At 47.7% G+C, this 24,833-nt stretch overlaps 1 protein-coding gene across 1 annotated transcript in view; it reads right to left on the bottom strand.

Moving 5' to 3' along the window:
• Nucleotides 1-23,217: 23,217 nt before the first annotated feature.
• Nucleotides 23,218-24,833, bottom strand: part of HS3ST1 (heparan sulfate-glucosamine 3-sulfotransferase 1) — a 29,801-nt gene continuing 28,185 nt past the window's right edge. Inside the window, exon 3 of the mRNA XM_040494412.1 lies at nt 23,218-24,828. Within this exon, the coding sequence (XP_040350346.1) occupies nt 24,019-24,828 (810 nt within the window). The 3' untranslated portion in view covers nt 23,218-24,018. The remainder of the gene's footprint in view (nt 24,829-24,833) is intronic.

Below are 24,833 nucleotides of genomic sequence, written 5' to 3'. Positions count from 1 at the left end.
GATACATTATTTATAAATGGCTGTATGTATTAGCTGACTCCTAGGTCCTTAAACGTTAACTCACTTAGCACTCCAAGTGACCCACGACTTAGGAACGGATATTCTCATTTTCTTCCCCATATAATTAAACAAATCTTCATGGCAGTCAGTGTGTCTGAGCTTTCACAGCTGGGAAATGTTGGAGCCCATTTACGCTCACGTCTGTCTAACTTGCCTCTGGAGAGCAGGAGGCAGACGGAGGGGGCATCTGAGCCCTGCGTCATCACAAACAATGAAAAGAAAGTACCAGAGGAGTTTGCTGGAGTGAAGAAGTCTCAGTAGGATACGACGGGGGTCTGACTTCAAGTCATCTATCTTCTACAAGATAGATAACAACAGAAACGCTTTGGTTAAGTGGGGATAGAAGTTGTTCCCTCAGAAGTGCCCCGAGGCAAGTCAAGTCACTTACTGACTCAAGGCAGGGTAGTTCAGTGAGTAGGCAGGTACAGCCTGAGCCCCACTGCCTTGAGCCCCAGCTTTGCCCAGCCCTGGTGTATGAACTTAGGCAAAGACCTGAAATTCCTGGTGGTACATGTGTTCCTTCGGGTCCCCTGAGCCCCCAATGCCAATATGGCGTTAGACACATTAAGACATTTAATGAAGGAATGTATTAGCGTCAGCCCGTGATGCTAAAATAAAATACCACAGACTGGATGGCTTAGGCAACAGAAATCTATTTTCTCATAGTTTCCAGAGACGGCCAGGTCCAAGATTGGATGTGCTAGGCATTCAGGTTTCTGGTGAGAACCCACTTCCTGGCTCTCAGTTGGCCACCTTCCTGCTGTGTGTTTACATGACAGAGAGAGACAGAGTGTGCTCTCTCTCCTCCTCTTCTTACAAGGACACAGTTCTATTGGATTAGGGACCCACCCTTGTGACATCATTAAATCTTTATCACCTCCTAACGAGCCTTATTTCTAGACACAGTCACATTGGAGATGGTGGGGGGGCAGGTAGAGCTTCAACATCTGAATGGTGGAGGGGGTCCCGATTCAATCCATAGTGAGGAGGGAGCAGGAGGAAGTTGGGAGAACCTACAGAATTCTATGGGGTCTGATGTCTGTGAAAGATGAGAAGAGAAGAAGTCTTGATGAGGAAGAAGGATCTTTGTAGCACAGCTTCAGGGAAGATTTGGCTGAGCTAATAGGTGTACTTGGCCAGTCTCCTACTGAAGGAGTCTTGCAACTCACTGGAACAGATGTGGAGTCTTCTGCCCTACTTGGCCATTGGGTTGGAAGTCGCCCAGGGAAAGTGTGCTCTTTCAGACATGGTAGTGCATTCGCGGGGACAGCAGCTGGGACTCTCAGCAAATTGTGCTTTCTACCGTGAGAGATCCAGACAGTACCTTTCCGTGGGTGCTCAAGGCATAGATGAGAAGGAGAAACCAATAATAGTGCCTAGCTCAAAAAGCTCTTCGCAGGACTAAATGAGTTAATACAAAGCTCATGGCTTGGTGCCTGGCACACGGTGAGCACTTAATATATATTAGCTCCTGTTAAAATGTACTTATCATGCACCCTGGTCTTTGGGTGAAACTTAAAGAGCTCCCATTACATATCCATCCCAGGTTGGGCTTGTTGATCATCAACGTCCCTTCGCACCTCAATTAAATATACCATTGATTTTATTGCTTTGTAAAAAGTCTTCAGAGGAACATGAACACGGATGCCAGAAAAGGTTATTGCTCTATAAAAGGGAAAAAGAACTCAATTTTCCTGGACTTGAGGCTAGTGACTGTAATATGCAATTGCACTTGTAATGGTTATTTGTGGGCTTCTAGTTTGGTTGAGGTACCCTAGCGTTACAAAGTCTCTGAATTAAATGGAACATTCTAAGCCATCTGGTCCAAACACCACCTCTGCTGAGGTTTCCCAAAGAAATGGTCCTTTGGCCTCTCTTCATAAGCAGCAGTGATGAAAAACAGAGTGCTTCGCAAGGTCGGCTCCTTCTTTCTTGGACTGTAGTCAGCCTACCCTCAGTCTGGCTCTAGATGGTCTCTTCACTCTTCTCCACCCCATGCTTCTCTCCATGAGGCTGGTCTCTGCGGAATGTACTCTTGCTTCTAGTTGGATTGAGCCAATAGATTTAGGCAACATCCAGCAAGATACTGGTGGGTGGGAGGAGAGAAGTCAGGCTACCGGCTTCCTTGGTTCCTGCCCTAAGGGTAGTATAGGACAGGCAGGTCCCTGACTGAAGTCACTGCTCCTCTCAAAACAGTGGATGCTTGTAACCGTCTTATCCTGTCCTTTTTATTAATCCAAATGATCACACTGTTCTTCATACTTTGCCCACAGGCCCCCGCACCTTTGTAGTTAATCTATTTCCTACTGGTATTCTGCCATAGACGGTCCCTAACTAATAGAAAGTTCTCCGTTATCCAGGTGATGGAACCCCCCCCTTGTCCCATGCCTTGCAGTCAGACAGAAGGGGTCTCACGCATCTGCCCAAATCGTATCCCTTCAAGCCCACAAGGACTAAGACCCCAACAGAGTCCTAAAAATCTGGACATGGCCACTTTCAAGTTGAGGCTTTTGTGACAAATATTTTGAGAGGCATTTTGTGAAAAATCAAATTTGAATGGAGCGTTTTCCCTATGTATGCTGCGCTGAGCTCAACATCTCTTGTATACCTTCCATTCAAAAACTTGTCTGAGGCTTTTAACAACCTACTTATATTTTCAGTCCTTGCCACTCCTTAAGAAAACACACTCCTGTGTGCGTAGCTTTGTGAAGCTACATGCTCTCTGAGTGTGTCGTATGAAGCACGATAGGCTTTAATTTGTCCTCAACTGACTGTGCTCAAGCTTCCTCTGAAGATGAATTATACATCTTTAATGTTATTCAATTTTTCATCTTAAACAACCAGTAAAATGGTAAGGAGGGGGATGTGGGGAAAAGGAGAAAGCAGAGAAAAGGAAAAAAGGACAGAAGTGGATCTGATACTTGCAAAATATTAAATCAAAACCTAACTTACATCAGGGGCGCCTGAGTGGCTCTTGTCGGTTGAGCGTCCGACTTCCACTCAGCTCACGATCTCACGCGGTTCACGAGATGGAGTCCTGCGTCGGGCTCTGCGTTGTCAGTTCAGGGCATGCTTGAGATTCTCTCTCCCCCTCCCTCTGCCCCTCTCCTGACTTGCACTTTCTCTCTCTCTCTCTCTCTCTCAAAATAAATAAATAACCTTAAAAAAAATCTAACTTACATCAGTAAGGTCCTCTCAAAGTGCCTATGAAACGTTGGCTTGTGGTTTTTGAAAAGCATATGCATCTTGAGAATGTGAGATACAGAAAGAAGAGAGATTCTCCTCTTAACATCTCTCTTAAAAGCCACCTAATTAAGTTCCCTCACATAGTTTTCTTTTCTCTGACATCTATGATGCTTGAGGAACAACAGTCCATGTGAAGTGCTGTTCACATGGTCCAGTGTCTGATCGCTGCTTAAGGAAGGATAATGTATACGTTGACTCGAGCACTGCCCCTGTAGAGCTGTGTGACTTCAAGCAGGCAACTCAACCTCTCTGGGCTTTACTTGTTTTATCTACTGAATTAAGATGTTACGTGAGCTCATTTCAGAGAGCTCCGTGATTGAATGGTGTCAAAATCTTTGAACCACAGTCCTAGATGTGATGGGGAGCTGTCGGACCCGCACCCTTTGTTCATTTAGGCCTTATCATGGAGAGGAAGAGAATGATGCTTGAGCGGGGACAGGCTGAGCCCTCCATCTGGGCTCCTATGCCCGCTCTACCACCCACCACAACTTACCATGGAGAAATGGCACGGAGACAGAACATACGTTATTTCTCCTCCGGGCTTTGCTCCGCGCCCAGATAACAAGTCAGGAATGTGTGCGGGGCACAGCTGAGTTGAAGAGCTGAGCCGGAGTAGGGGGGATTCAAAGACAGCAGACACATCAAACCCATAGCAGGTGCTTCACTGGGTTGTCCTGCAGCACTTTTTCCCATCTCAAGGCTTCGCACTTCACGCGTCTGGCTCCTTCTCACCCCTCAGAGCTCAGCCCACATCTCACTCCACCCCAGATGCCATTGCTGGCACTGACGACCCTATACCCCTCCTCCACCATGACCACATCATCCCGGGATGCTGTCCAAGGAGCAGTGGTCACCCCTAAAATTGCATGTGCGTGTATGCTCATCTTGTTTCCTGGGCCCCCAACTAGAATTCAAGCTCCACGAGATCTGGAATACCTCTTTCCTGTTCATCATCAGGTACCGAAACCTGCCGTGTACTATAGCTGCATGAATATGTGTCAAATGAATAAACGAATGGGCTTCAGGAGAAAGCCCGACAGAAACAGGGTGCAGGATGGAAGTAGTCTGCAGAAGGGAGGAGATCATGAGCGATCCAGACGGTGACCTATAAAGTGGAGGAGAGGGGCAAGAGTGGTCTGTATGGAAGAATATTTTATCACTCATGTGGGTTAGCATCACCAGTGCATGGGAGTAATAAAAAGCAGACCTACTTTTACTTCCTTTCACTATTGGTTTTAAACTCTGGATAGACAATGTGCCCATCAGTGCCCACATCCAAGGCAGACTGTTCCTCCTGCCCTGCCCTTGGTACCACAGGATTCAGAAGCATGTCTTCTTCTAGATGTGGAGAAAGAAATATCCTCCCCCTTGGAGGACACGAGTATTTGTCTACTCTCTATTGGCTCTTGAAATATTCTCGCAGCAAACATTTGTTGGTCACCCGCGATGAGGCCAGGGCTGCGTGAGGTAAAAGAGAGAGACAAGGCAACACAGGTTTTGTGCCTGGTTGGGGACTCCAGCCAACAATGACCGGGACACTGAATGATAAGGTCTGGACACACTTAAAAAGTGCTTCAGAGACGTCGTGAAGGTGTTTTCTACCTATGGGGTTAAATCCAAAAGGTGCATATCAGCTGGGCTCTGAAAGTCACACAGGACACTGTACCAAGAAGAGGAAAATGTTTCGAGCCAAAAAGGCCTAGAGGTGTGAAAAATTATGGTCTGTCTGGGAATCTCGGCTGGTGTATCTGCCACTCTTGTGGCTTGACATGCCACTAAGTACGTGGAGGAGTAGAGAAAGGGGACAGGAGGGTACAGTCAGGCCAAGCTTGCCAAAGGCCTTGAGTGCTGCATTCAAGAAGCAAAAAACAAAAAGCAAATTTGCCTTCCCTCCATGGTCAGCCAACAAGGTACGTAAGTGGGGAGGGATCTCCTGTGAAGCAGAACCCCGTGTAAATGGTGGCCAGCCGCGGAAGCGGAGCCCCTACGCCATCCACCTGCCTTCTGCACCTGTGTTCCTATCCCTTATTGACTGCCGTGGATCTACACCTCAAATACTCATTCGTGTTTATTAATGAGAGTCTAGAGTACATCACAGGAATGTGGCGTCTAAAAACTGGAGGTTGTTTAAAGGATGAGATTTCCGGGCGCCTGGGTGGCTCAGTTGGTTAAGCGCCCGACTTTGGCTCAGGTCATGATCTCGCGGTCCGTGAGTTCGAGCCCCGTGTCGGGCTCTGTGCTGACTGCTCAGAGCCTGGAGCCTGTTTCAGATTCTGTGTCTCCCTCTCTCTCTCTGACCCTCCCCCATTCATGCTCTGTCTCTCTCTGTCTCAAAAATAAATAAACGTTAAAAAAAAATTAAAGGATGAGATTTCCAAGGAAAAACAAATTCCTCCACATTCGAACCCCTCTCAGTTCTACCAGCTCCCATGGCTTCACAGCAAGAGCATAAGGGTTTTTAAACTCCAAGTGCTTCTTACAGGTTGAGGACCCAAGCTTGAGGTGTTCCCAACATTGATTGTTGCCCCGTATGCCATGAACATGACAGGGTCTTGGGCAGGAAAGGTCCATTGTCTCTTGTGTAGTGCTAATAAAATATACAACGTGCTATGATTACGCATACATCAAATGCAAGTGTACAACCTTGCTTTGCAAGCATAATTCGTCCTGGAAACACGCTTGTAATGCAAAGCACTCATATATCGAAGCGACTTCCAAGAACCATTGGCTCAGTTGTGACCATGTGACGTTCCGTGTCACGTACTACTCGTACTGCAAGACATCGCTCATTTATCGAGTTAAAATTCACTAGGAATGTTTGCTCGTCCTGCAGAACACTCGCAGAAACCAGTTACAATCCAAGTTACAAACCAGTTACCATCCAAGGTTTTACTGTATTAAAATGACGCACGTGCAGGCAAAGGGAGCAGAGCCGAGAGAAACAGAGGACAGATTCAGTGTCCTGTGATGGGGAGAATCTGCCGGAGAGAGAGACCTTCCTGGGCTCAAACCCCAGCTTCAATTTCCTCTCCTCCAAGGAGGCAATCAATGTCAAGGTTCACGGAGACAGAATACACCGAAGACGTCCGCTCTGCGTCCAAGCGAGGCCACATACACATTTAGTTCAAAACCATAGTGCCATTGATGCCCCTGGCTTGATGGCAGGGCCCCGGTTCCTCTCATCCATGTCTTCCAGTTCTTTCCTCCATTCCCAACAGGAGCATGTCACATGCTCACAGTGAACAGCTGTTATCACTGCCCAGTGAGTTGTCTGCTTAAGCTCAGGTTGTATCATACAACCCAAGGCATCTACAACGGCAACGTCGCTGAATCTCAAAGGCTTGGTATCCAACCTTTGTTTCTAGCTCCCACAAATCCGCAGAGCATCCAGGGACTTCGGCACAGTTGTCCCCTTGTAACTTGTCCCTGCTGCCTGTGCGGCTGGGGAGGAAAGGGCCTGGGATGTGTACACGGAGCTACCGTTTCGTTGGACCGCAAAGAAGCCCTGTTCCGCCCACAGCTCCACCAAAAGATCTCATGACACCAGATCCTTCTGCTACTCTCCATGCCTCCTCTCCTGCACGCAAGTCTGAAAAAGGACTTTCAAGGACCATCTCCATTTCCCCAGCGGTAAGGTACAGTTTAGAGCACATCCTACATCCATTGCCCTCTGCCGGTCCCTGCCAGGCCCCACTGGGGACCAGGACAGCACTGACTTAGCCTCTCCCACTGCAATGACTGACTGTTGTCCCGTGTGAAATAAAAATGGCTTGCCCTCCCAAACCATTGCTAACCGCCCCCACTGAAACCCTCTGCAGGGCAGGGGTGACTTTTCTAGAACAAGATTTGCAAGTAGATGTGTCTCAGGACAGAGGGAGCCACGGCTGCGAAGAGATCCTCCAGTTTCCTCATCGAAGAGCATCCCAAAATGGTCACAGCTCCTCAGAGATCATTTTTGTGGCTCTTATCCAGGATGATGTATAAACAAAAACAAAAAAACAAAACTAAGGTACTAATTTCAGCCAGAGCAGCCTGCGAGTTAAAATCTTGGCACGTGACAAAAAGAAAAAGAAGAAAGAAAGACAAAAGGGAAAAAAAGAGGAGCACGGAGGAAGGAAGGGAGGGAGAGAAGGGCAGATAGGAAGAAGAACAGACAAAGCTCCCCTCTTTTTCTCACCTAGGAGAAGTCGCAGCATTCTGGAACTTGCCAGGCCCTTAAAGAGGTCTGGTTCTGTGACCTTTACCGGGGAAGGAAATCTGAGCCTTGCAGAGGTGAAGGTATTGGCCTCAAATCACAGAGCTGGTGAAGAGCTGGGCCAAGACTTGGTGCCCTGCTGTTGTCTAGAGAAACACCAGCTCGGGTGAGTATCGCTTCCAGGCTGGAACCAAAGATTCCAGCCTCCCGTCTGTACAGAGGGACTTGGTTTCTGCGCTGAGAGAGAAGTGCTTGTCTGAGCCCCTGGCCACCAGCCAGAGAAGCAGGGCCCTGGAAAGGGTTCAAGGGGACCGCAGGAACGGGAGGGAGACTCCTGGCTGGGAGGAGTCTTGGCTCCCCACCGAGGAGTGCAGAGGAATCCTGCACAGGAAACTATTAAGAAACCCCTCCAAGAGAGTAAACAAGTCCAAGTGTACAGTTGCCGGCCAAGGATGCAATACTGACGTGAACACAAAGTGGGTTCAATGTCTTACTTTGTTATTTTCTTTTTTCTTCCTCCTTCCCTCCTCTTCTTCGCCCGTCCTTCCTCCCCTTCCTCCTCCCCTTGCCTCCTCCCCTTGCCGCCTTGCCCCGCCCCACCCAGCTTCCTCTTCTTCCTCCTCTTCCTCTTTCTTTCCCACCCCCCAAAGTGATTTATCTCTTCAGGTGTTCAAGCCCTAGCTGTCTAGAGATGCCAGCATCTATCTGCTTTCCCTGGAGTGTCGCACACAGACAGGGGGTGTGTGACTGAGGTCTTTGCCAATCCTTCGCGATGCCCTCCGGTCACTCAGCAGTAAGTTCGTGCCATTCTGAGTTCCGACCCTGTCCGCATCTGGCTGTGTGTCCTCGAGGAAGCTACGTGCCGTCTCTGCGCCTCACTTTCCAGAGCTGACCGCAGGGACAAAGCACAGACCGCAGGGAATCCTGAGGGTGATGTAGGAGATGCATCCAGTCACTCAAGTTCTTTGTCTTCTGGTGATCTTCAAAGTTGGCCTTCCTGTCCTCTCTGGTGTCAGTATCTATGTGCCTGATAAAAAAAGAAGAGCCATTTGTCCATTCATCAAGTATCGGCGGCATAAACCAGGCACTGTTGTAGGTCCCGAGGCTTCAGGAATGAACACAAAACACGAAATGCCGAACCCAGAGACTCGAACACAGAAGTCAGACTCGGGCTGTGATTCAGCCACTAGGAGGCGCCCCCTCAATCCCATCAGGTAGGGGTACACTCTCCAGTTCCCCTCCTGAGATTCCAACTACAGAGCAAGTGTTTGATTACTCTGTGTGTTTCAGAAGAACCCGTGGCTCTTAAAGAAAAAAAAAGAAAAAATCAGATTCCCTAAGCCCAGCCCCATTCCTGTAACTCAGCATCTGTCGGAAGTGGAGTCTACTTAGTTAAGCACTTCTTTTTAATTCAAGTTAGTTAACCTACAGCGTAGTCTTGGCTTCAGAAGCAGAACCACTGATTCACCACTTACATATAACACCCAGCGCTCAACCCAACAAGTGCCCTTCTTAATGCCCGTCACCCATTTAACCTACCCCCACCCACCCACCTCCCCTCCAGCAACCCTCAGTTTGTTCTCTGTACTTAAATGAGTCTTTTACGGTTTGCCACCCTCTCTGTTTTTATCTTATTTTTTCCTTCCTTTCCCCTGTGTTCCTCTCTTGTGTTTCTCAAATTCTGCATATGCGTGAGATCATACGGTATTTGTCTTTCTCTGACCCACTGATTTCGCTTTGCATAATGCACTCTAGTTCCATCCATGTTGTTGCAGATGGCAAGATTTCATTCTTTTTGGTGGTCGAATAGTGTTCCATTGAGTGTGTGTGTGTGTGTGTGTGTGTGTGTGTGTGTGTGTATAGCACATCTTCACCCATTCGTCAGTCAATAGACATTTGGGCTCTTTCTGTATTTTGGCTATTGTTGTTAGTTCCGCTGTAAACATTGGAGTACACGTGCTCCTTGGTACCTTGTACGTATAAGGCAGCATTAGAACACAGAAGGAGGAGGGGAGAGGGGATTTAAGAAAACCTTCAGGAATCTACTGAAGAATGGGGGCTGTGGCCAGTGGTAGGAGGGAGGCAAACGCAAGACCATCCATCAAGTCTTGGGTCAGATGTCCCCCGTCCTGTGATACCTTCCCCAATCCAGGTGACCGCCATGCCCCCTATGGACCCTCTGTCTCTGTCCACCACTCTATCAGGGCTTGAAGATCCAACTGCAGTCTTCCTCTCCGTTCTGTCGCCTCCTCTGGGCCATGGCCTCCTCCAGAGCAGGAACTGTCTGAGCCATTGGTCCCCATTTTGATGTATATCAGAAGCCTCACGCAATGTGTCAGAAGACTGATCAGAAGGACATACAGTAGGGTTTCAGGGTGCAGACGTAAAGACACAAACTGAAAAGGGGAGATGGGACAGGGTGGCCTGGGAAAGGAAGAAAATGAGCAAAGACTGGCCTGACTTTACCTTTACCTGCTCCCATCTCTCAAACTGCCCCAGGGCTGAGACTCAGAAAGAAGCTCCAAGTGGAAGAACTCCTTAAACCAAGGATTCTCTCCCAGCCACCTCCATTTGCAAAACAACTGCACTCCCTTCCAGAGGTCCCTGGGTGGGGTGGGGTGTGGCTGGGTGCGACCCTCCTTTTATCTTGTGTTCTAAACCTGAGGCCCTTCAAAGATCAAGAGTCTGCATCTTGGGGCACATCAGAGATAGGCCCGAGCCCTGTGGGAGGCCCCGTAATGGTCCCAAGATGTCCATACCTTGATCCCCCCAATCCCTGTGAATATGTCACCTTACCTGGCAAAGGGACTTTGCTGATGTGCTAAAGGTAAGAGTTTTGAGACAGGGAGGTTACCTGGGTTACCAGGGTCACCCAATGTAATCACAAGGACCCTTTTAAAAGGAACACAGAGGTCTGAAGAAGACTGAGGTGATGTGGGACCACTGGCCAAGGAATGAAAACAGCCTCTCTAGAAGCGAAAAAAAGACAGTTCACCCGGAACCTCCCCACACTTTGACGTTAGCTCACTGATTCTGACTTTGGACTTCCAAGATCACGAAATGTAAGATCGTAAACGTGCATTGTCTAATGCCATCAGTTCAGTTTATGGTCATTTGTTTGTGTCCATGGAAAATGAATACAAGTGCCCTGCTAGATCTTTCGGGTTAACAGAAGCCCACTTGTAGGAGAAGATCCCATTCCTATACAAGGCAGGCATTCTGGGACTTCATTGTTATAAAAAAAAAAAAAAAAAAAAAAAGTAGAAAAAATGACCCAAAGCTGGCCTGTGTGCATTGGCACCTACTTTGTTTACTTCTTCATGGCAGGCTGAGACCCCTGAGCTCAAAAGCCCACTGGCCCCTAACACAAATTTTTACATATCCAGTTATTTTTAACAGCCAAACAAGCAGATTTTCAGCCCTGGGGACACTGCCTGCTTTGTGTTCTCAGGGAAAACCTCACCCAGCAACTGTTAGCCCTTGATAAGAGACCGCCCTGTAGTTACAAGTCCCCAGGCAGCTCCCGCCCTCCAGAGTTCTCTGACTCAGAGACTGCTGGCCATGCTGCTGAGCGACATCCTCCAGATTTGTAAGCCCCATTGGCTGAGTGACATCCCCTAGATTTGTAAGCCCCATTGAGATACCCCTCTCCCTCAAGGCTCCCCTGCCCTACTCCCCCTCTGGATGGTGACCCCCTTGCCTACGCTGTGTGGACTCCCCTCCGGTGCTACCCTGTCCAAGTTCCACTCAGTAAATAATATTTTCCCTTGATCAGCCCCAAACCCCTCTCACCCTTTAAACCTAGAAGCATCTCTTAGGAGAAATGCCCCCCCCCCCCACCCCCGATCACCCTCCCCCCCCCCCCCAGGACTTCTTTTAAACTACTGAACTGTTATAGAAATCAAACTATAAACTCTCAGGTGTCAAATTCTCTCCTTACAAGACTGTGTGTATTTGCACAAGTAACTCTCTATGAAGTTAAACATAGAGCAGTCTCATTTCTAGTTCTACAGCTTTTTCGCACTCAATATCTAAGAAGTTGGTTTATGAGACATAATGATAGGTACTCAATCACTGCACCTATATGAATGATGGATAAAAAGCAAAAACAAACAAACAAAAACCTGGTATGTTAATGTGTCCCCCACTATTAATTTGTTCTTTTAGTTACTTTATTTTTTTTTCAGTTCCTTTTAACAGGCATTAATTAAGCACATCATTTGTTTTTGCTTACTACTGACCTCATCTTTTTAGCGTCTATTTCAAATAGTGTGGTGAGCTAAGCTCAACCCGTGATGGTAAATTTTTGTCAAACAGAACTGACAAGGCCAGGGGTTCATTTTCACCCTGGAAAGATCAGACGGATGATGCACATACCCTGCAGTTGTGACGCTGACCACTTCCCACATAGATTGGGAACAGCCTCATCTGGAGAGGCAATAACGTCCTTTGCAGGATGGAGAGAATGTGAAAACTCTGTACAGTCGCCGAAATGATAAGGATGAATGATTTATTTGGTTTGAAGCTAAGCCAGCCACGAGTTAGGAACACAAAAAGTGGGTGTAATTAGGTCTGCTTCACGTCAAGTATCATGTTTATTTCCCATCTATAAACTGATAAATAATGTAGCAATTAGAAAGCGCAACTGTCAGTCAATGATTAGGCACGGAGTTAGCACTTTCCTGGAAGTCCTTCTGCATATATTGCAAATGAACCAAGAATGTGGTTGGGCTGGTTGCAATTAAATACAGGTAGTATAGAGCCTAAGGGTGCATTTTTGCCTTCTTATTTGGGTGTATGTATTTACGTGTGTGTGTATGTGTGTGCGTGCGTGCGTGTGTGTGTGTATGATAAAAATACAGCATAAAATTTGACATGTTAACCTTTTTTAAGTGTACAATTTGAGATCATTAATTACATTCAAAATATACACCCGTCGCCCCTGTCTATTTCCAAAACTTTGTCATTACCTAGGCAGGGACTTGGCACTTATTAAGCAATGACTCTTCACTCCTTCTTCTCTCTCCAGCTCCTGAGAACCTCTACTTTACTTCTTGTTTCTATGAATTTGCCCATTCAAGATATTCCATGTAAGTGGAACCATACAGTATGTGTCGCTTTGGGTCTGGTTTATTCCAATTAGCATAATGTTTTCCAAGTTTGTCCACGTGGTAGCACGGGTCAGAACTTCCTTCCTTTTCCTGGCTGAGTAGTGTTTCACTGTGTGGTGAGACCACGTTTCTTTATCCAGTCATCTTCTGATGAACACTTGAGTTGCTTCTGCCTTTTGGTGATTGTAAGATTGGAGTTTAATAAATAGATTGGCATGGCTAAACTATCCCCTGAACCTTAAAACTCTTCACGTTTCTTTTCCAAAGTTACCATAACCCCTCCTCCCCAGCAAGGTAAAAAAAATACTAATACTAAAAATAAATAGGACATTGTACATTGGGAAGTGGGAAAAAACAAATTTTAAAGGAGAAATTTTGGTAAAAATGAGAGAAATGGAAACTCATTGAAAACTAGTCATTTTGGGTCCTTGGAAAACAGGAGCCTTCTCTACCAAAACAGGTACATTTCCAAACTATTTTATTTTTTAAATTCCCTTGAATCTGCATCTGTCATGTATAGAGAACAAAGAAGCAAAGAGACCATTTTCTTCTTCATTATTTGAATATTTCAGGAAAATAAAAAGAGCTTTATGATCTGGGTAACTGTCTCAAAGATTGTGTTTGTTTGTCTATGGCTTGGATTTATATGTACATTTATGTTTAGAGGCACAGACAAACTCGCTGACTTTGGATGTGTTGGTTTTGAGGTTCATGATGAAAGGCAATGCTGAAGCTCTATTCTATTACCAAGAGTGGGTTCTTATTCACAGACCCTTTGGATGGGTCCACAAAGGGTGTATTAAAACAACATTGAGGGCGCCTGGGTGACTCTGTTGGTTAAGCCTCTGACTCCTTTCCACTCAGGTCATAATCTCACAGTTTTTGAGTTCTAGCCTCGTGTCAGGCTCTGTGCTGACATGTGGGGCCTGCTTGGGATTCTCTCTTCCCCTCTCTCTCTGCCCAGCCCCCACTTGTGGGCGCGCATGCATGTTTTCTCTCTCTCTCTCTCTCTCTCTCTCTCTCTCTCTCTCTCTCAAAATAAATAAACTCGAGGGAAAAAAAGGAGCAATGAATGTACATGTACTGAATGCTTACTCTGTCCCTGGATGGGATCACAGCTTTTGAGATGCACAATAATTCAGGAAACAAAATCTTATTCCCATTTAATACGTGAGCAAACTGACCCTCTGAGACGGTTAATCAAATTTGCCCAGAGTTGGCCACATTTTAAGTGATTATGTCAAGATTTAGAAACCCAGTGTTCTTACTGGGAAGCAGATAAGCAGATAAATAGAGGGGGAAAAAATGTAAATCACAGCTGAATTGGATACTTGAAGTGCAAATCAGACCTAGGTACAGTCTTTAATTGTGTGGAAAATGTAAATTGCTACTAAAGATAGAACTTCCAAATTAAGGCAAGTGGAAATGGAGTCTGCCATGCATTCTTTTTTAAATTCTGTATAAAGCTTTTTACATGCAGAGTTCAAGGTCCCAGCAGCATCCTCTCGCGCTGGACAAATGATCTAAGAGGTCTTGTAGGTTTGCCAGGGTTCTGACCTACATAGGACAAAGTTTTCCACGTTGATCCCAGTCCACAGTTTGCTCTAAGCATATTTTTTTTTTCTCAGATGGTTTGGCTGGGCTTTATCAAAATACAGAGAAAGAAGCTCAGTGTGCATGCCCGCACCCTACTTCTGGAACAAATGATTCATGCACAATCACTTCATCACCATCACCCACGATCAAAAGATTGAACTGAAAATAGTCAAATGCTTTAGGTCAAAATAGTTGAAATTACATAGCAGGCCCAAGGACTTACAGTAATGATAGCTTACATTAGTATAATGGACTCTAAGGTTCATGAAAGCTTACACCTATATTAATCTCCCTTTTAAGTATGACCAAAGATCCATTAGGTGGGTGTTCTGTCCATTTTATTGTCAAGGAGCAACCAAGTATGGTAATGGGCCTCCAAAGAGGACCCACCCCCGAGGACCACACCCCTTATTATTTAGCTCCTTTTGTAGTCCTTTCCCACACCAAATCTGGGCTGGCCCTATTGAAACAATGGGATGTGGTAATAGTGTGGAACGTAACCCTTGCAACTTGGGCTTTGGGCTTCTGGAGCACGTACTCTTCGGGACAGCCAGCTGCCGTGTAAGAAGTCCCACCCATGACCTTAAGGCTGCCACCCTGCAAGGAAGCCCAAGCTGGCCACACGGAGCGAGAATGATGCCTCGGCAGCCCCAGGGGATGTAGTTATCCCAACTGAGACATCGAACGTGCAGCGAAAGAAATCCCTTGGACATCCAACCCAGTCCAGCCTTCAGACAGTGTCAGTCCTAGCCACCACCTGACCACAGGTGAGCGTCCAAGCGGGACCTGCACAGCTGTTCCCAGACCACCCACAGAGCTAGGGGAGAGAACAGATGGTGGCATTAAACCACTACATTTTGGGGTGGTTTCTTACATGGCCACGGGGAACTGGACCACTTGATCTGTTTAGCTTTGCTTGCTTGTCCCACTGCACCAGAAACATGACTACGTGAGGTGGGTAACTTGCATGGACACTATCAACTAGATATCCGTGTTACGCAAATGACTGTGGGAGGCACTGTGGTCCGCCTGGGGAGCAAACTGTGTAGGTGAGGAGTTCGATGGGTGATTGGACAACAAGTATACAGTGTGGAAGGCACCAGGAAGTTGTTCTGAGTTCTCATCTGGTTTCTGCTACTAACTACGTGAGTGTGACCAGCGACTACCTCTCCACACCCTCACCTTCTTCGTCCATAAAACAGGAAGATTGGCTTAAATGACCTCTAAGATCCCTTTGAACTGTATCAACAGGTATCAACTGTTGTTTTTTTCTTTTTTTAACTCCAGTTTTGGGTAAGTTATCAAAAAGATGTAATTTAATTTTAATATATATGCACAGATGCAAACACATTCATGAGCTGGAAAAATCTGGAACCATGCAAACCAAAAATGTTGGCAAGGTTATCCTGGAATAGTCTCACTTGAAGGATCTGGTTGTCATACAACAGACACGTATCCCTTGGGTGACAAAAAAAAGCCCTGCATTGTGTTTGTTTTCGAGGGAGATTATAAAAAAGTGAGCGTGAGCCAAGATGAATGGCAAGAACATAGACTTGTCTTTGCCTTAGTTATCCACACGTAACAGATGACTACAAACTCAGCAGCTTAAACCAACCTACATGTAGCGCCTCGGTTTCCATGGGGCAGAGTTTGAACAAGCCCTAACGTTGCTTCGGTCTCACAGGCAACGCTCAATGCTTCAGCCAGGCTGCTTTGTCATGTGGAGCTTGGGGCCCTCCTCCAAGCTCACAGTCTGCTGGAAAACCCAGTTCTTTACAGAGGTGGAGCTGCGGGCTTTGTTTTCTTGCTGGATGTTGGCTGGCAGGGGTGGAGGGCATGGGCGGTGCGGTGGAGCCCTCTCAGGATTACTGGCCACCAGCATCCCTTGCTATGCTGCCCCCTCCTAGGCCTCTCACAACATGGTAGGTGACATTTCCAAAGCCAGTAGGAGACTCTCTCTCCAGTCCACTGAGTTAGTCTCATATACCATATATGGTCCAATGTCACCATCTTTGCCATCTAAAGTAACCCAATTAAGAGAGTAAAGATCTCATCTTATCTCAAGTCCTACAGACTTTCAAAGGGAGAGGACTATACAGGATGGGTCCAGCAAGGGCTGGGAGCATTGGGGAGCTATTTGTGAATCCTGCCCTTCGTGAATATAGTCTTATTGCTGAGATTTGTCTTAAGTTCCTGATCTCTGTTTTTGCCTTTTGGGTTCTAGCTGTTTCCATAGGCAGATAAGTTGGAGAAGAAAGTCTATTTTGCATTGAAAGAGAATGCAGCCTGGAGGGTAAGGATCGTAGCCCTGAAGACAGACCATCCAGGGGACAAATCTGGCTCTACCATTTAGTAGCCATGCGACGTTCAACATTTCTGTGCCTTGGGTTCCCCATCAATAAAAGGCTAATAGTAGTACCCATCTCATAGGCTGATGTGAAGATTAAATGAGATAATACCTACCTAGCTTTTGAGTAAATACTCAGCTATTATCGCGTTAACCTCTACAGTGGATGACACCGATCATGAGAGTTGAGTTGCTTTTTAATATCGGAAGAGTGCTTACAGAATTATGATCTCTTTTATTTGCACATCGCCCGCTAACCAGGTAATACTCCAAGAATCTCTGTAAAGCAGGCATCGCTTATCCTGTTTTACAGATAGGCACCACACATGAAGAGAAGTTAAGGAAATCGCCCAGCATCACACACACACAGCTATGGAAAAGGCTGAGCCAAACCCGTAAGTTCAGGTCTTCAGCATCCAAGGCTGGCGTTCTTTCCAGTGTACCGACATGAGAAAGTGGGATGAGACTTGTTCTTCCTGACACCCGGTAGTAGAGTTCACATCCACGGGAAGAATCTAAGGAGTAGAGGTTTAGGTACAGGAAGCGTGCATTTTAAGAGCCAAGTTGGAGATGTCCTGGGTTGCCTTGGAGCACACTAGATTCTCCGTTAGTGCAACACAAGTACGGCATAGTGGAAAGAGCCTGGGCACTACAGTGAGCCATTCAGTGAGTACCTATCTGTAACTCCTGTGTCGAGCATGGGTCTTATTTGCTGGGGATATGATGGTCAGCAAAAAGCACGGAGCTTGGATTATTTGCCCAGAGGTTTGTAAGGGTTAAATGAGATGGTATCTTGTGAAATGGTGTTCCGGGGAGGCAAGTCAGACCCCAAATCTGGGACGTGGTGGAGGGGGTTTTCCCATCCAACTGACTCCTGGACTCGAGTTACAATTCAATCCACAAACAAGTCCTTCCTATCTACCCTGCGCCAGGCACTGTGCTTGGCAGGAGGGTGTCACAGTCAAGAGGAAGAGACATTCATGCGCCAGCTCCCAATGAAATATTTGACAAACAAGAGAAATACGATGCTCTATAAGTAAGACAGAGTGATGCCTTCATATTTGTGAGAACAAGGAGGTTTTCAGGAAGGTGCTGCTGAAGTTTGATATTGATGCATTAACACGATTTTCATAGTCGGAGAAGCCAAAAAAAAATAAGAGACTATCACTTGGTAACAGTTATATCTACTATTAAATTCAGCATTTTTATGTATCAGCCAAGAAAATGGACTCATTCCCTCTTGTCTGTTGTTTAATTGGAAGAACTATAATAAGCCTGTGGGTTGGCCATATTATGCACACGAAGTACAGAGAGAATAAAACATTTCTGCAAACTGACTGTCTTAGGCCGGGCGCCGTAGAAGCAAAGCCTTAGGATGGGGATTCCTGTATCCTTGGGCGAGTCACCTGTTGAGAAGAGGATTATGGAAGAAATGGGTAAGGCAATGAAGGGCACAGGACAAGGGAGGGAAAGAAGCTTCAGCAAAAGTGTGGTTTCAGGGGGCATCTGGGTGGCTCAGTTGGTTGAGTGTCCGACTTCGGCTCGGGTCATGATCTCACGGTTCATGAGTTCGAGCCCTGCATCTGGCTCACTGCTGTCGGCACAGAGCCTGCTTCGGATCCTCTGTCCCCCTCTCTCTGCCTTCCTCTGCTTGCGCTCTCCCAATAAATAAATATTTAAGAAAACAAAGCGTGGAGTCAGGAGAAGCCTGGCCTGGGCCTGATACCACAAGGAGTTCTAGAACTTGCGTTGTACCACACGGGTTGTCCTGCCCTGAAAGTAGGAGGCTGGGCTGCCATCCCCCAACCCCACCCCCTCCCCACATCCATCAGTCATTAGTCATAAGCAACCACCAAGAAAGCAGGGAAGCTGGCTGAGCTCAACTCCCCAGGCACCTCCAGGTAAGGCAGCTCCGTCAACGCAGGGGAAGCCTCCAGAAAGTGGTACGGGGTGAGCTCTGAGCATCCAATCCTTTTGGTAGGTGGAGGTGGGGATACTTCCCCCCCTAGTGGGATCTGAATGGGGTACGAGCAGCAGTGGAAACCGTCCCACAGCCAGAAGTGGACAGGGAGACAGCAGCAGTGGGTGTCTGTGGACCGGCTCAAAACCCGTTTTGGTGTCTCTCCTAAAATCCTAAATGCTTTTCACCACTGAGCCACATCCCCACAGAGTTTATAGTTTTTACCTACTTTAGCCCACTGAATACTGCCCCCCCTACCCCAAAACAGAATCAAGGAAATATCAGCCCACTTATATCGAGAAGGAAGTTGAGGTTCTGAGAATTTGAACCCAAGGCCACATCACATGTCCGATACTCGGCGAGGTCGGGACACCCACGGGCACGGCGCTCCTGGCTCTAAATGCTTTTTCTCTCGGGTGACCTAACGGGGACTTGGAGAAAAAGGAGTGAAGATCTCGATATGAGCACGAATGGAAGGACCGAGGCCATTTCCTACATCTAAATATTTCAGCCAAGCAACTCAAAGTTCCGGTGAGCGTTTGTACCTGTGGTTCTCACTGCTTGTTTGCCATTTGGAGAGCTCTGCTGGGGTTGCTCTGTGTTAGCGGGAAGGAGCCTGCTTTAGCATGGGCCCCTTGTATCAACTCCCCAGCCACTCTTTTTTTTTTTTTTTTTTTTTATTTTATTTATTTTGAGAGAGAGAGCCCCAGAGCAAGGGAGCTGGGGTGCGGCAGAGAGAGACGGGGAGCCTGATGCGCGAACTCACGAACCATGGGATCCTGACCTGAGCCGAAATCGAGTCAGACGCTTAACCGACAGAGACACCCAGGGGCCCCAGCCAGCCTCTCTTTTGTTTGAGGACCTCCCGGTACCACCCTATCTGTGCATCGTCACATCCTGAGGGCCCGTGATTTCTCTTACATGTTCTGCTCTGCGTAATAGACGGATGTTTGTGCCTTACTTCTTCCTCCCTTCACCCAAGATTTCACGGGCCACAAAGTAGTACAGCGAGGTCATCGGAGACTAAGTTCCAGTTGTAACAATCAGTTTCAGGCTCTGACATCCTGGGCAAGCCCTTCAAGGTCTGAATTTGAGTTTTCCTCCTCTGTAAAAATAGCACAATGGTATTTCCTACTTCTTGGAACTGTTCTGTGGATTAGAAGCAACGCATTTAAAATACCAAGCACAGGGGCGCCTGAGTGGCTCAGTCGGTTGAGCATCCGACTTCGGCTCAGGTCATGATCTCATGGTTCGTGAGTTTGAGCCCCGCGTCGGGCTCTGTGCTGACAGTTTGGAGCCTGGAGCCTGCTTCGGATTCTGTGTCTCCCTCTCTCTCTGCCCCTCCCCTGCTTGCACTCTGTCTCTTGCATTGTCTCAAAAAGAAACATCTTTAAAAAATTTTAAAAATAAAGAAAATACCAAGCACAGAGTGGGTGTGCAATAAATGAGAGTTATTTTTCTGGGACAGATACACCCGTGCAGGGGACTGAGCTACACGGGTGGCTGCAGAGAAAGCTTCTGCCGCTCGGAAAGCAGATGTCGAGGCCATAAGTGCGTGATGCATAGTGAGCCGTCAATGTGTTTAAAGTCTGTTGCTCACCTCCCCTTCCTCTTTTCCCCTCCCCATCACCGCTGCCTGGATTCCTCAAGCTGCCCTTGTCCAAAATGCCTTGCTTTGGTTACATCTGTTGCCTTCCATGAATCCTTCACAGAAGCTTTTCCTCGCAAAGACCAGGGGGCCTGTGGCCCAGGAGTTAAGTGATTATGCCCTTTGGGGATGCTCCTTTTTCTCTTCCTCCTCCCGAGTAGTGGCATTTGGAGACACGCCTCTGCCATCTGTCTCTCGCCTTCTGTTGAGGACCCTCAACGCCACGCTTCCCATCTCCGGGACCACGATACCCCCAGAGAGAGCGAACGAAGGCAGGTCCGTTTCTTACACCTGTTTCCGTCTCTCTGTAACGGGGCCTGCTGACTCCTCCCAGGGATGTTCCCGAATGATAGGAAAAAGGGCGGAACATACTGCACTGGCCAGTCCCCACACAGCTAGGTGTCCTTCTCCTTCCTTCCTAGCCCCTCCATGCTTTTTATTTAAACCCACAACAGTTAATGACAATTAGTTCCTGTTGCACTGTCTGTTACGCTCCTGAGGCTTAATCCCATGCGAAGCACACAGTAGGTCTCAAAAGAAAAGTCGAATTTTAGCGAACACTTGAATTCTTGGTGGTGATCTTGGATCCCACGCCTCTATACGGCAGTCACCCAGGGCTATGGACTCTGCGACATCTCCCTTTAGGTGAGTACTAGTCTCCCAGGATTCAAAGGGCAAGCCACCCTGTATTCAGAGGCACATCATCATTTTTGCTAGATTAGCGCATTTTTAGGCTGTGAGCTGGTAGCTAAATACTGTCCGTGGGATTCTGGCGCTATCTGATTCCTGGAGGAAGGGAGGGGGCAGGGGCTGTCCTGACTCAAGTGCAGCGAATTTTCCAAATACAATAGCTGGGGCCCTGCTCAGCTGTTCCCAACTGCCTCTGGATGGCCCCACCTAGAGGCTTCCCGGGAACAGGGGCTGTCCTGACTCAAGTGCAGCGAATTTTCCAAATACGATGGCTGGGGCCCTGCTCAGCTGTTCCCAGCTGCCTCTGGATGGCCCCACCTAGAGGCTTCCCAGGATCAGGGGCTCATCTGGCTCCTGGAGTATTGCATTTGTGCCCCTAGGAAGGCGGGCCCAGGTCCAGGGTGGGGGCCTCCTCTGACTCTGGGAAGGCTCAGGTGAGATGGAAGGGCCCAGGCTACTGGAGTGATGGTTCCTTCCTCCTTGTACTTTCCAAACAACTGGCTGGGGTTCTGCCATAAGTGGCAGAAAACCACCAGGACCCCTGGCCCCTTGTCCATGGTAGACCTACCTCCATGCTCAGTCAAGACCCCACACCCAAATCAACAATTACTGAATTTGTACCCACATATCCACCCCCTACCAGGAACTGCTGGCCTGAGCCCCTAGATCATGTCACCAACACTCAGTCCCTCCCTTGTACCCATCACCTCTGGTCCCAACACTGCATGGTTTCAAGCATACCATCCCCATTAGGGTACAGGCTTCCATAGCTATTTTGCAAGAAAAAAAAACAAAACTCACACTGGAGTCTCCACATCAAATTCCTGGGCAATCTTGAAAACTCACGACCTCTCTGGATGTCTCTACTCTTTAGTTCTTTATTTAAAATAAAATTTAAAAAAAAGTGTTTATTTATGTCTGAGAGAGAGAGAGAGAGAGAGAGTATAAGCCGGGGAGGGGCAGAGAGGGAGACACAGAATCTGAAGCAGACTCCAGGCCACCCGCACAGAGCCTGATGTGGGGCTCGAACTCACGAACCACAAGATCATGACCTAAGCTGAAGTCGGATGCTCAGCCTCCGTACTCTTTAGTTTTTAATAGGTGTGAAAACAGCAAGATCCAGCAATGTGTTACAGAAGGAAGCCCTCTCTCCTTGCAAAGTACCCTGTCAAAGTCAAGTCGGCTATGAATATTTTGGCCACCCCCTCTGGGAGTTGGTTGTTTAATGGCAATCTTAATGGGTTCTGAAGAGGAAGGCGGTCGGTCTCTCCACTGTCCCTGCAGGGCCAGGGGTGGGGCAAGGGCCACCTCAAGGTCGGGCCAGGCTGCAGCTGCCACAGCTAATAAGGTGACTCACTTCCCTGATAACGCGGCTGAGGAAAGTGCAGGCTATCTCTTGTCCCTTTCCTTTGGCTCAGGCACACCTCTTGAGGCGGAAGACGTTTGGCACCAGGGAAGGAATGTGTCAGGTCAAGTCAGGAAGAGCTGTCTCTGAGTCTGGGCCTTTCCTTTGCAGTTCAGAAAGACTAGAGTAGGAAAAAACCAAAACACCCGAAATCTGTGCTTTGGCTCTCAGTGGACTCCAAGCCTTGGCTTGGAGTCAACGTGACCTTGGCAAGTTCCTTATCTTCCCTGGGCCTATTTCTTCCGCCTTGAACTCCTGGCCATAATAATTCCTACTTCCTGGGGCTGTTTGGGGGAGAACTTTCAAGGAGCGCCGATCTAGAACGTCCATTTCACTCTGCTGCCTTAAATACAAACTTTGTCAGGAAACGGGTGTATTTTGCTTCTTTGTAGTTTTTGTTTTACATAATGATTATGTTTTCTTTTCCTAGTAAGAAAAAACAACCCACGTATTTAATCCTGTAAAAGGCTGACCCAATAAAGAGCACATGAGAAAACCGGGACTGGGGGGGGGGGGGGGGAGCTTGTGTGATCACATCCAACAGGCCAGCTGTTCAGAAGCAGAAGTGAAAGTGAAATCAGGCCTCTCTCCTGTAGGGACAGGTACAAGGACTTCTTCCTTACACATCGCCACCCGCATGGGGCGTTTCTTTTTGCAGTCGTGACCCTTGGGGTTTAAATCTCCCTTCCATTTAAGGATTACACACTCAGAGTTGAGTTTTAAAACACACACGTATTTCTGTCTCTGTGCGTAGGGAATAGGCATCTATAAATGGATATTGATCATTCAGGAAATAGACGAAGCTTTCAACCTAAGCAAACGTCTACACCATTAGGTGGCTTTTTCACAGCACCTACAAGATGGGAACACGCACACTTTGCAACTTCTCTTTTCTGAGTTTCCGGAGACCCCTTGGCACGTGGGGCCAAGCACACAGCCCCAAGACCATGCTGAAGGCCAACGGTTTAATCCCCTTTATTGTGTCGTTTTGCCCATTGCTGAGCTCAGAAACGGATGCAAGCACTCTTTGAGGCAGAGATGTGTAACAGGGAGCCTCTTGCGGGTATTAACGACTCTTCCAGTCTTAATATTGCTTTGTCCACGCGGAGTCTACGGGGGTTAAAAAAAAAAAAAAAAATCCACACTCCGGAACCTGCTGTCAAGAATGGGCGAACCTGAAACCTCCAGAAAATAACAGGGGATATCTCAGTGAAGACAGATCTCACAATGCAAGTAAAAAATAAATCTGATGGCCACAGCGAGACATTAAAAATTAAAAAGAACAATGAAGAAAAGAGAGGGCAAGAGAGAAGCATAATTGCCATGAAAAACATTTCTTTTTAAAGTAACAAAGGAATATATAGATCTTGCAACGAATATAACACAGACAGCTATTTTGAGTCGGGGCAAGTTAATCATATTCAAAAAAGACAGGGTCTCCAGATTTCTGTGGTTTTTTTTTTTTTGTTGCTTTTTTTTTTTTTTTGCAGTGAAATAGTTTAGTTCCTTCATATAGAGACATATTACACAATGTTAACAACCATGAAAAACAATACAAAATGCCCTCAATTTACCAAGTAGAAAAATATAACTAGTATATATGGCAATTGTGAATCTAATACTGTACAGAAGTAATTTATGGACTTTACAAATAAATTATAGCTTAAATGCCCTTTTAAAATTCTTCTTTTTCTCTCTCTCCCCCAGACGTACACCAGAACTTACAACGGGAAAGGTTCCGAGCCTCACTTTATTGCTAATCAGTGCCAGTCAAATGTCCGGCCGACAAGCTCGAAGAATTTCTTATTTGGCTCGTGAAAGTATTCGTGCAGTTTACTGAGGAGTCTGGGGTCCACTCGGGGGTGCGCCCGGCCTTTGGACTCGTGCAAGCAGCGGTCCCGGCCGCTGTCCCGCAGGCAGTAAAAGCCCTTGGTTTTGTTAAAGTAGAAGTTCGAGGCGTTGATCTGCGGCGACAGCTTCAGGAACCGCTCGACCTTCTGGATCTCGGGGAAGGGGTCCCTGATGAGGCGGTCGCCGTCGACGATGTGGATGCGGCGCAGCGGGAAGAAGCGCAGCCAGTTGTGCAGGTGCACGTGGTAGAGGCTGCGGTTGAGCGCCTTGTAGCCCACGTTGAGCCGGCCGTCGCGCACCAGGAACTCCTCGATGGACGGGTAGGGCTTGCGCTTCTGCACGTGGTTGTAGAACACTTGGGTGTAGTCGGACAGCACGCGCTCGGACGGGTCGCGCAGGATGAGCAGCAGCCGGATGCCCGGGTTCATGCTGTGGACGCGCTCAGGCACTTTGGGCGACGTGAAGTACGCGGGGGTCTTCTCCACCGTGAGCTGCTGCGGGGACGAGAAGGGCATCTGGCCCCGGTACCAGCCCAGGCCTTGGCTGTAGTGCTCCTCCCAGTCGAAGAAGTGGACCTCGTTCTCGGCGGCCGCCACGTCGGGGTGCAGGCTGAGCATCTCCAGCAGCGCGCGCGTGCCGCCCTTGCGCACGCCGATGATGATGGTCTGCGGCAGCTGCTGCGCCGAGCCGTTGGGGGGCGCGCCGTCCCGGCCGTCGCCCTGGA

The sequence above is a fragment of the Herpailurus yagouaroundi genome, unplaced genomic scaffold (genome assembly GCF_014898765.1).
Source record: "Herpailurus yagouaroundi ecotype Mexico unplaced genomic scaffold, PumYag 28, whole genome shotgun sequence".
Taxonomy (NCBI): domain Eukaryota; kingdom Metazoa; phylum Chordata; class Mammalia; order Carnivora; family Felidae; genus Herpailurus; species Herpailurus yagouaroundi.
This window is presented reverse-complemented; position numbering and strand designations above follow the sequence as displayed.